The sequence below is a fragment of the Sorex fumeus genome, unplaced genomic scaffold, assembly GCF_029834395.1.
Source record: "Sorex fumeus unplaced genomic scaffold, SorFum_2.1 ptg000045l, whole genome shotgun sequence".
NCBI classification, from domain to species: Eukaryota; Metazoa; Chordata; class Mammalia; order Eulipotyphla; family Soricidae; genus Sorex; species Sorex fumeus.
The window spans coordinates 3,904,302-3,917,345 of NW_026606102.1; the positions used below are offsets into that span (position 1 = coordinate 3,904,302).

Below are 13,044 nucleotides of genomic sequence, written 5' to 3' on the forward strand. Positions count from 1 at the left end.
GATTTTTAAATTTGATTTGATTTGATATATAAATTTGATTTATATATAATTTGATTTTATATATAAATACATAATTTGTAGATCAAATTTTAATGAATAAAATAAAAATTAAATATATCATATTTTTAAAAATTTACTACTGATATAAATTAATCTTATTTTAAATACCCAATTATTGGGGGGAAACACTGTACTGGTATTATTATTTAATATTGGCTTATAATAAATAAGATGCCAAAATCCCAGATAAATCTCTGATATGAAATTATTTGCTGTCACGAGATATTTATAACAAGTGTCACAGTATTGTGGAGAAAAACATTTTATTTTTCCAAACTCTTCTATGAAATAAAGAAAAATGAATAACCAAGCCTACCCCCTTAGCAGGTAACAGTAATTTATTTCATATTGCCTATTGGTCTGGAGCGATAGCACAGTGGGTAGGGTGTTTGCCTTGTATGCAGTTGACCTGACTGACCCGAGTTCGATTCCTCCACCCCTCTTGGAGAACCCAGCAAGCTACCAAGAGTATCTCACCCACACAGCAAAGCCTGGCAAGCTACCCATGATGTGTTTGATATTCCTAACACAGTAACAACAAAATCTCACAATGGAGATGTTACTGGGCCCGCTCAAGCAAATCTATGAACAACGGGAAGACAGTGCTACAGAATAACTAAGTATAGGTATTTTTGGAATCTAATAGCTTCCTAAAAACTTATGGGTAGTCTCTGTCCAATACTTAGTAGATCAGTAAACAGCTACTGATTCTTCAGAACAGATCAAGGCAATTCTATCTGTTATTGTGTCCAAAAGTCCTTTCAAAACCTCGATATAGCTTAAGTCATTCTGGAGACTTATAGACAAAACAGACTTTTGTTTACCTGAATTTCTGGATTCAACCTGATTTCTACTCCCAAGTCAGAAGATACAAAGAAGCGCTGTAATAAATTGAGGGCTGTTCTGAAAACTTAAGCTTTCAGATCCGTCCTTTGAAAACCATCACCTTTTACACTGTCTAGGTATAAACTGATATACCTATGAGTAACAAAGTTCTTGCAGTGTCCTGACCTATACTTTTCCATGACCCTTCTGTATCTCCACATATAACCTTGAAATGCCACAGTGGATGGTGAATGGAAAGCCTTTCAGGGGCACAAAACTCTTTTTAAAGAAAATAATTGTGAAACTAAAAATTTAAAAATCCTTTGTAAATATGACATATTACAGAGAAACAGAAACCTCTATAGAAAAGAAGTAAATAGAAACTCATTCACACTTTATTACAGGCTTGCTACGCACTAATATTTTTACACATATACTCTCATAAGAAAGCAATTTTATCCAAAACAAAATGGGAAAAGCTATACTTTTAGATGATGCTTTATCTTGAACTTAACTTCAATCAGTTCTGAAGAAGAGTTTAGTCAAAACGTTAATAACTTCTGTCGTTTTATTTGTTTCTTGACTATAACTATACTTGTCTGTTAGGGAGTCTACAATAAAGACTTTTATGTAACATTCCATCAGGGAAATGTTTGTCTGTCGTTGGACCTATATAAAGATTAAATATGATATTGCAGTAAGCCCTTGAATAGTATTATTTTGTTGTTGTGCAGCAGATGTATTTTGTAGTCCTCATAAAATAAATAGCCACATTTATGTATCTGCCTCACATATTTGGCCTCTGAGTAAATATATAATTAAAAAAGATCAGAAACAACCCACAGGCAACATATAAAATCATTTAAAAGCATTTCGTTGTATCAATCTATTTGTGGGCTCTATAATAGGAGTGAAGCCTGAGGATAGTAATCTTGAAGTTTTTCTTTTTTTGCTGTAGTAGTATAAGTAAGATAAACATCCAGAGCAACTTTTTCCAGGCTTGAATTGCTCATATTTAGGGGGGAAAATCCACTAGCATCAACCATTTTTACTGAGTATAGCAAAAAAAAAAAAACTGTTCCTATGTGAAGTAAAGAACATTTATAGAAGAAGTAGAATGTCACAAACTCAAGCCACGAAGCCAAAATGACTGATCAATCCTCAGTTCTTAGATCTCAGCTAACAAGAAAAGTCTTTTACAATTAAGAAAGCATATATATTATTCATAATGATATCTTCTGGATGGTGGTGGGAGAGTTGAGTTGCATCCAGTGGTGCTCAGGACTCACTCCTGGCTCTGTACTCAGGGGTCATTCCTGGAGAGACTTGGGAGACCATCTGGGGTGACAGGGATCGAACCCGAGTAGGCAGTATGCAAGGAAAGTGACCTACCAGCTGTACTACTACTCCAGCTCCTGGGTAATTACTTAGTTATGAGAAAGGATAGAAAAGTTTAAAAAGACTTTAATTGTTTTTCCCCATATTTGAGTTCACACTCTAAAATTAAACATTAGGAAAAAATATGTATACTTCTCTATTTCGTAGTTCAGTAAAACCCATGAGCTGCAGATTTGCTTGATTTTCATTTTCCTTAAGAATATACATAGCTGTGTCGACTGATAACCAAGGAGATGGTTTTCCTACAAACAACAACAAAGACCAAACATCTTAAATAAGCAATCACTGCTTGCTCTTTTCAAGCTAAAAAAAAACCCAAAAACAAACAAACAAACAAAAAATGTTAGTGATTTCTTGTCTTTGTATTCTTTTAAAAGAACACGCATTCCATTTTTCTATGTAAACATCATATCATTTGTTTGTTTGGCAGAAGACTATGATGAACAACCAAAGAGAGAAGTATTCTTCACATATACTTTCTAATAATTGTGACTTTTCTTGAACGCCTCAGAAATTTGATACGGCAGAGAAATGAACAATGTAGACATCCCTCAAAAAATTAGAAATTGAGCTCCTATTTGACCCAGCAATACCACTACTAGGAATATGCCTTGGGGGCCCAAATACACATAGCAGAAAAGCCATCCACACTCTGATGTTCACTGCAGCTCTATTCACATAGCCAGGATCTGGAAACAACCCACGTGCCTGAGAAAAGAAGACTGGATAAAGAAATTATGGTACTTCTATACAATGGAATACTACACAGCTGTAGAAAATCACTGTCACTGTCACTGTCCTCCCATTGTTCATCGATTTGCTTGAGCGGGCCCAGTAACGTCTGCATTGTGAGACTTGTTGTTACTATGTTTGGCATATCGAATACGTCACGGGTAGCTTGCCAGGCTTTGCCATGCAGGAGAGATACTCTCAGTAGCTTGCCAGGCTCCCCGGGAAGGGCAGAGGAATTGAAAATAAAGTTATGAAATTTGCTTATAACTGGATTGACATGGAGAGTATCATGCTGAATGAAATGATTCAGAAGGAGAAGGAGAGATACAGCAAGACTGCACTCATTAGGGGGATATTAAAAAAAAATAGTATGAGACTAATATCCAAGACCAGAATGTACAGCAGCCAGGAGAACTGGTCCACAAATGCGAGGTAGCCACAAATGTGTGGGGGATGACACTGTAACGGTCACTCAAAGTACCATCTGCCAAATGTGTACATATCCAGCAAGGTAGACAATGCCTGTGAGGCGAGTGCATCAGCAGCCTGATGGCACTGTCAGACTTTCAGATACCCCAAAATTGCTGCTGTGCCTTTGGCCAGACCCCAAAAACTTTGGGCAAAGTTTACCAAGAAAGTAAACGGCCAAAAGTTAGGTATGTGGGAGACATACCCACAAACCACCTTGGGCTCAGCTTGGAGGCATGGTCTCTCTGGTTCCTGATCGAACTGCTTAACAGCCATGATCCCAGAGATTCAGAAACGAATCTCAGAACCCAAAGGCTTTTGGCAGAAATGCGTCCCGTTCCTGCAGTAGGTTACTCGTACCGGGCCATTCCAGGTGGGAATAGGTTTCGTGCCTTGGCCTGCTCCCCCTGGCGGCCCAGTGACCGCCATCCTCCAGAGGCCACTGGACAGTCAGGTTTGGGCCTGCAGTGACGAGACACGTGGGGCCTCACCAGATGGGGGTAGAACCAGCCCATTCCTCCCCATCCCAACGAAACCCCAAGTCGCCACCTACAAACAGTTTCTCTGGCTCCTAATCAAGCTGATTAACGGCCATGATCCCAGAGACTCAGAAACAAATCTTGAAACCCAGCAACTTTTGGCAGAAATGTATCTGGACCGCACACAAGGTGGCTGCCACCTCAGAGCTTATTGGAAAGCCAGGTATGAGCTGGCACTGATGGGGCAACTGCAGTCTCATGGGAAGGGGGCTGTACCGGCTCACCCTTCACGCCGTACCGAGGTCACAAGTTGTCCCCCACAAGTGGCTCTCTGGCATGGCCATGGCTCCAGAGGCAAAAGGACTTAATCCAGAACCCAGCAGCATGCGGCAGAAAAGTGAATGTACCATGCGTTAAACTACTGCACCTTGCCTCCCCGGGAGGGAAAGGGTGTTGCTCCCTTCCACCTTTTTCCCCCTCGGCAGCAAGGTGGCCACTGCCTCAGAGCTTATAGGAAAGCCAGGTATGAGCTGGTGGTGACGGGGCAACTGCAGTCTCATGGGAAGGGGGGCGGTAACAGCTCGTTCTTCACGCCCTACAGAGGTCACGAGTTGCCCCCCATGAGCAGCTCTCCGGCACAGCCATAACACCAGACACACAGAAACCAATCTTATAATTATCTGACTCTGCAGAAATCCAAAATCGCAGCCTTGTGACATTATATGATTCTCATAACCAGCTATAGAAAACAAAGTATTTCACAATGCCTTTTCAGCAATTCTGATTGTTGGGGAGGAAATTCTAAACAATATTGGTGCATCTTTTGTCGAAATAATGAATGCAATTAATGTAGAGAAGAGTTAAGTAGTAATCATCTGCCTCACAGGCATTGGGAGGGGCGGGAGGGGGGTATATTGGGGTTTTTGGTGGTGAAAAATGAGTACTGGTAAAGGGAAAGGTGTTTGATCATTGTATGAATGAGACAAACCTGAAAGCTTAGTAACCTTTCCCACTGATTCAATAATAAATATAAGAAGAAAAATAAATAAATAAATAAATAAATAAAATTATGAAAAAAAAGTAAGGTGAAGTTCATGCCCAACTCAATCAACTAATCAGTGGCTGAATAAACAGCAGTACTCCTACATTTAAAAAAAAGACAATGAAATCTTCAGACTCTAATTTGAGAGATATTTTAAAAAATGAGGAAGAAAAGAATCTCTATAAAATATTGATATGTAAAAATCTCACAATGGAGACATTACTGGGCCCGCTCAAGCAAATCGATGAACAACGGGAAGACAGTGACAGTAAAAATAGTAAAATTAAAATAAATATTGATAAGTAGAACAACAGACATTAAAAACGCTAAATACACTGTAGACATTTTTACTAAAGATTTTTTGATGGGGGAAAGGAGACCAGCTGGCTGAGCACATGTTTTGCATAGAGGAGGGCTCTGTTCCATCCCTGGTACTTCATGGTCCCCCCAGTGACGACCAGCTTGATTCCTGAGCACAGATCCAGAAGTAGTAGTCTCTTAGCACTGTCAGATGTGGTTCCCAAGCCAAAATATATATGAAATTAAAACATGGGCCAGAGTGATAGTACAGGGGGTAGGGCATTTGCCTTGTATGCAGTCGACCAGGGTTCAATCCCCGGCATCCCATATGGTCCCCCAAGCACTGCCAGGAGTAATTCCTGAGTGCAGAGCCAGAAGTAACCCCTGAGCATCACTGAGTGTGATCCAAAAAGCAAAAAACTAACAAACAAAAAAAACCAAAATTAAAACATATTAAATTTAGACAGTAGGAATTATTTTTGTAAGTATTTTGGGCAGTGCTGGCCAAGAGTAGAACCATACGTGGTGCTGAAATTTGGACCAAGACCATGGTCGCACCTTAACCATTGTTAAGGTTAGGCAAGCAACTTAATCTTTGTACTATCTCTCTGGCTTAGACACTATAAAATTACTTTACAAAGATTATTAATAAGGGTTGTCTAAGTTACATGACATAGGACTTTAAAAATACGCAGATTCTTTTTTGCTTGAGGTTGGGGGAGCCCACACCCAGTGTTACTCAGAGTTTACTCCTGCTATGCTATGTCTCAGACCCAAAACTACTCAGTTCTTATTGACCCAAATTATATTCTTATAGAATTTCTCTTTTAAACACACTGCTTTTCAAAATCAATGGGAAGAACTAAGCTAATAAGTAAATTTAAAAGTTAATTTTATATTGTGAGGAAACCAGGAACTGTTGTTTCTAAATGAAATAAAATAAAGTATGATTCAACCATACTCAATAGTAGTTCAGGCAGGCCGAGTTCAACCCCCAGCACAGCCTGGTTCTTCAAGCACCACCAGTGAAGCCCTCAAGCACTTGTGAGTGTGCCCCAAAATCCAGAAAGAAAGCAACTTACTTCCTTTGCATAATATAATACAGTCAAAATATGCTTTTCTTTAAAGGTAGTTGTAGTATTCTTAGGCAGACTATGTTTTTCATTAAATAGTACTACTAAAGGAATACTCTTAAAGAATACTAAATTGCTGTCTTAAAAATAGAGATTAAAAATTTTGAAACTTGCCTTCGACTTGACTCATGTTTAATGGCTTAATAGTTAGATAAACCATGGATCTCTGAGCTATATGCATCTTGTATTGATGATTCACAATTTCACCATCTTCTTCCACAAAAAAGCAACCTTTGGATTGTACACGTTGCCACTCCTGAAATGTAGAAAACATGTTATTCAAACACTATTTATTTAAAGCTTTCAGTATGAACAGAGAGTGATAAGAAGAAAATCAAGGGAGATAAGAAGAAAATGTCAAACAGAGCCCCTGTCCTTTTGGAATTTGCAATGTTATTAGGAGTGGGGGTGAAAAATAGGCCATGACACTTGATTAGGACAAAGACAAATTATAAATGCAAAATTAACTTAAAATTCCAGCTACCTAAATTGTGCCTGGCTTACTATAGGTGTTCAATAAATATTATGATTGACAGAATCAATATAAGCAGAGAGAGCAACCCTTAAAATGTATCTTAAGAGGAAAGTAAGGAATTTAACACCAAAGGACATTGGAAACTCATTATGGGACAGAACATTGCAGAATATATGCATTACCTAATGGACAAAGATGAAGATGCCCACAAGAAACAGTTTTCTTGCGGCTGGAGTGATAGCACAGCGGATAGATCATTTGCCTTGCATGCGGCCGACCTGGGTTCGATTTCCAGCATCCCATATGGTCCCCTGAGCACCGCCAGGACTAATTCCTGAGTGCATGAGTAACCCCTGCACATCGTCGTGACCCAAAAAGAAACAAAAAATGCCCCCTCCCTCAAAAATATAAGTATTTTGCATTATAAGTCATGCCATATTTGGCATTTCTATGTTCAAGAAGTTTTTTATCATTATAATAACATTATTATAATTATCATTTAAAACATATACCTATCAAATCACTGGCACTGCAACCTTAAGTGGATATTCACGTCAATCACATTAATAAGCATAATTAATTTGAGGATGTATTCAGGGGCACTTGTTGATCACAACATTACTGCATATAAATTGTATTTATAAATGCATTAAACTGATTTTTAAAAAACTATCATTATTGCTGAACTATTACCCAAGCTTCTAGTCAGTCCTTGATCAGGTACAGTCAAATCCTTTGGGGTATAAAAGGTATGTGTTTCAATGGAGTACTATGTAGCTGTTAGAAAAGATGAAACCATGAAATTTACATACAAGTGGTACTACATGGAAAGTATCATGTTAAGCTAAATGACTTAAAGAAAGGGATACACATAGAAAGATTGCATTCATCTGGGGAACATAAAGTAACAAAATAGGAGACTAACACTCAAGAATGGCCAAGATTAGTACCAGGAATTTTACTCCACAACTTGGAGGCCAGCCACACATGCTAGGGGAAAAGGGAGCTCCGATAGAGAAGGGAACACCAAATAAAGGTGTTGGGAGGATCCTCCCAGGACAGGAGAAGCATACTGAAAGTAGACTATAGACCAAACATTATTGTCACCCATTGCCTCTTTTGCAAACCACAACACCCAATAAGAGAGAACAAAAGGGAATGCCCTGCCACAGAGGCAGGGTGGCATGAGGGGGATAGGGGGTGGGAGGGGATGCTGGGATCCGTGGTGGTGGGAAGTGGGCACTGGTGGAGGGATGGGCGTTTGATCATTGTGTAATTGAAACCCAAGCACAAAAATTTGTAAGTCTACAACTGTACCTTATATGTCTCACTAATGAAAAAAAAATTTTTTTTGGAAATAAACATTCCAACTCTTACCCAAAAGAATTATCATTTAATAAACTGCTTTAACCAGAAATAAATAAATAAATAAATAAATAAAAGGTATGTGCTTGAGGGGCCAGGAAGATGAGCCACAGGGCTAGAGGACATTGTCTGCATACTGAAAGGCCCACTTTGGTCCCCAGGACTGACCAGTCCCAGAGCACTGCCAGAAATGATTCTGAGCACCAAGCCAGGTATAGCCCCAAGTACTGCCAAAAACTCCAGAAAAACAAAACCTAATTTAATTTTTCATGGAAAAATTAAATGCGATCTTACAAAAGGCCAGAGTGATTGTATAGTAGGGTGCTTGCCGTGCACACAGCCACCCAGGTTTACTTCCTGGCACTATCGATAGTCCCCTGAGCCCCACAGGGTGATTCCTGAGCACAGAGCCAGGAGTAAACCCTGAGCATGGCCAGCATGGTCCAAAAAACCTCAAAAGAAAACCAAAAAAACAAATGTGATCTTAAATATTAGAATTTTTCTTCGTAAGTATATCATCCATGGCGGAAACATAAAGTCATCATATAAATTTCAAATAAGACAATGTGGTTGATGTAAATTAGTTCATTTTACCAAACAGAAATGGAGCCACCCAGAGACCCAGAGCTGAAATGAGTTTGGTTATATAAGGAGCTTATGGATATATCAGCTGTGTTTAACACAGTAAATTTTAAACTTGGGGTTGAGTCAAAAGTTCAGGCTCATCTATTAATGTAGGAGTATTTACAGAGTATTTAATTTGGCCTCTTTGTAAATCTCTTGAATGGGAATAGATCATAGGCTAGCAACAGATGCTGACATTGCCTTAAAGCCAAGTGGCCTTTACATAATCAACATGACCTTGGAGGATGAGGACCACTAAGAGAAGAAGAGATACACTTAAATTTTATCCTTTAAGATAGTTTGAATTAAGATTCTAAATCAAGTGGAAAGCAAAATATTTTTCTTTCAATAATTGTGAAAATAGCGCTATCACTTTGAATTCTACTTAATTTACTTTATGAATTTTTTTTATATTTATCCTTCTAAAATGGCTAGGGATGCTATTTTCTTTTATTTTATCTTACTGGTTTTTGGGCCACACTCAGTGGTGCTCAAGGCCTACTCCTGGCTCTGAGCTCAGGGATCACCTCTGGAAGACTGTGGGATCACATGGGGTGAAGGAATGGAACCCAAGTTGCCAGGTGTAAGGCAAGTGCCCTACCCATTGTACTTCTGCTCCAGCCCAATATTCCAAAGTTTTAAAGTAGCAACCTGGCAGGAGCGCAGAGCCAGGAATAAGCCCTCAGCACAGTTTCCAGAAACAAACCAAAAAAGAAACAAAACAAACAAATTACAAAATATTAAAGGTAGAAGTTCTAACCGAAACCCAAATGCATTTCTCTTTTGATGATGTATGAAAAGTAAATGTATGTATTTAAGTCACAGCTCTTGCTGATTTTGCCAAACCAAAGCTGGAACTCATGTCTCCTGATTTCCCTTCCAAACTACCAGCGACATTCAACATTCTGTTCTTGATTGGTGAGGGAGAAACAGGTGAAGGAGTTTGGGGGTAGTAAAACTGGGTACAGGTGTCAAGCATAGGCTGACAAGGGAAGGAAACTCGACTTCTCGTGGAGATCATGCTGCAGTGTACACACACTTGAAACTTGTATGGTATAAATGTTACCACAAAAACATTGTTACCACAGAATATTATCATAATATTAAGCAATGTTACCATAAAAACATTTTTAAAACTGTTCTTTTTCACATTTAAATATCTGCAATGATTTGCTTTAAGGTTAGTATTTAAAGAAACTTCGTGTTCCAGGTATTTTAATAAAGGATTATAAAGCAGTAAGTAAAAGTAAGGTAAAGGCCCTCCCGTTGATCATCGATTTGCTCGAGCGGGCCCAGTAACGTCTCCATTGGAGACTTTGTTGTTACTGTGTCTGGCATATCGAATACGTCACGGGGAGCTTGCCAGGCTCTGCCGTGTGGGCGAGATACTCTCGGTAGCTTGCCGGGCTCTCCGAGAGGGGCGGAGGAATCGAACTCGGGTCGGCCATGTTGGCTGCGTGAAAGGCAAACGCCCTACCGCTGTGCTATCGCTCCAGCCCATAAAGCAGTATCATATGGAATTGTACATATATGGTAATGTCAAGAAAAACTTATTGTGATTATGAAAATTGTAGGTTTAAGTATGGAAAATGTCTGGAGCTTTAATGTCTGGAAATGTTTAAGTATGGAAAATGTCTGAATGATGAACGTAAGAGCATCCCCACAGATTAAAAACGTTTAAACTGAACTGTAAAAAACAGCACTTTTCTCAGTATCCTTGCAGTGAACATAATTTGTGGCATTGGAAAACTCGTGATGAAACAATGTTTCCCTTGTGCTAATGTTTGAAGTAGTCCAACTACACTAGGGAGTAATGCCACAGGCTGAGATGCATTGTAAAGTTAGACAGAAAATGATTCAAATATTTTAATTTGGGGGGAGGGGCCTCCCAAGCGGTCCTGAGGAGGTTCAAGGACCCCCCACTGGTAATTCTAGGCCAACTGGACCAGTAATACAATGCAAGAGCCTAAAGATACAGTGATACTTGGGCCCTGCAGTGCCAGGGACACCGTGCCACCTGGCAGTGCGGGACACTTCAGGCTGCATCTGAAGGGTGGGGAAGACCCCGTGGTGCTGGAATCAAACCTGTGCCCTGCACGTGTCCTAACTGCTATGCCTCCTCCCCATGTCTGATTTTAATTTATTATTAGGGCTTAGGTGACCTGGCTATCATTAATGTGTATGGTGTTGATGTAGCCAGTTACTGGGCATCACCACCATCAAAGTGTCCCAGACCCTCTAGAGAAGCACCTTGACATTACCTTGAGTCCCTCCCTTCCTTACCCCTCAATTTTTAATTTTTACTAATGGCCTTTCTGAAGTTCCAAATCTAGGAAAGATATAAGTAAAACGGAATTTGTTAAGTTTTTTTCTTGAACAATAATCTGCATAGTAGCTCACATGGTGAATAAATAAGGTGTAGAACTGCAGAACAATAGCGATTACAAAACAGAATACATACGGCACATTATTACATACAATTCAAATTACCTAGACTTCAATGTAATAATCACAAACAAACAAACAAATAAACACTGTCCTATTGTTCATCGATTTGCTTGAGTGGGCCCAGTAACGTCTCCATTTTGAGACTTCTTGTTACTGTGTTTGGCATATTGAATACCTCATGGGTACCTTGCCAGGCTTTGCCGTGTGGGCATGATACTCTTGGTAGCTTGTTGGGCTCTCTGAGAGGGGCGGAGGAATCGAACCCAGCTCGGCTGGGATGACTATGCACAAGGCTGTGCTATCGTATTTTTAATACTAAGTAATATTACTAATATTACTTTGCTGTAATAATCACAGTATTTTTAATACTAAGTAATATCACTAGAATATGAAGATTGTTAATAAGGAAGAACTCAAATTCTCAAGATCTATTAGATAAGAAACATTTTATGCTTATTCAATCTAATACTTTCTTCAAAACAGACTTTCAACCCCAGAGAGCTTTTTCTCTAAGGGCCTAAACATAACTGTTACTACAAATTCACAGAGAAAAAAAATACTGACAGATTGGTTGATAATTTAAATAAATTTGAAAGGATTATAAATTGAGTTTTATTATTAGACAAATAAAGAAATATTGAATTAGAAAATTAGAGCCATAGATTAAGATGTTCCATGTTGACATAACTTTTTGACAATATAAAGCAGAGAAAAAACATGAGCTGTAATTCTTACACAGTGCATAAGATGGTGCTATATTCTACCAATTCAGGAAAATTCAAAAATGTGTAAGCACAAAGTGTATCTGTCCTTTACAAATTTTTCTTGTTTTCATATACAATATATAAAAGAATAAAAATGTGTAAGAATTTTCAAAAAATTGAGAATTCTATCTATTAATTTTCCTGAAACATTGCAGTAAATATATTTCAACATACAAATTCTATATTATTACCAAAGTTTTAGGTGAGGTAGAACTGTTCAATAGTAAATGTGCCAGAGATTTAAGAGAATAAATAAAGGTAAGGTAAAGGTAAAGGCCCTCCCATTGATCGTCGATTTGCTCGAGCGGGCCCAGTAACGTCTCTATTGGAGACTTTGTTGTTACTGTGTCTGGCATATCGAATACTCTCGGTAGCTTGCCGGGCTCTCCGAGAGGGGCGGAGGAATCGAACTCGGGTCGGCCATGTTGGCCGCTTGTAAGGCGGACGCCCTACCCGCTGTGCTATCGCTCCAGCCCAAGAGAACAAATACATCTTATTTATCTTCTGTTTTTTATAAAGACATCACATGCCATATTACTGGAAACCTATTTGCTCTTCATTATCACTAGGTAGAGAAAGTTACTGAGCTTTTGTTACTAAAGATCACAAACTGTAGAGGGACCAGAGAGACTATACAAAGGGTAGGGAGTTTACCTTGCATGGGGTCAACATGGGTTTGATCTCACCCTTCCAGAGACCCTTTCCTCCCAAAAGTGTTTATTTTTCTAATGCTTTGTATTGACATATATAACATATCTGACTAAATACATACAACATAATCATATGATTTATGTAATTATATATGTGTAATTACATTCTAATTAACAATCTAAATATAGGGAAAAAATTCTCTCTGGAATTTATAACTTATGGCTTGGGGCCTTCTCTAATTCTAGTCATGACTTGCAAGAAAGTTAAGGCTAGTCCCTTC

The 13,044-nt window shown here is 38.8% G+C and overlaps 1 protein-coding gene across 3 annotated transcripts in view; it reads right to left on the reverse strand.

The window, feature by feature from the left end:
* Positions 1-13,044, reverse strand: part of EFCAB7 (EF-hand calcium binding domain 7) — a 48,103-nt gene that overhangs the window by 17,911 nt on the left and 17,148 nt on the right. Inside the window, exons 7-8 of one of the 3 annotated variants that reach the window (XM_056122258.1) lie at positions 6,552-6,693; positions 2,416-2,525 (exon numbers count right to left, since the gene is read on the reverse strand). The exons of the other annotated variants lie outside the window; for them this stretch is intronic. Coding sequence (XP_055978233.1) covers positions 2,416-2,525; positions 6,552-6,693 — 252 coding nt within the window. The remainder of the gene's footprint in view (positions 1-2,415; positions 2,526-6,551; positions 6,694-13,044) is intronic. 3 annotated transcript variants of the gene reach the window in all.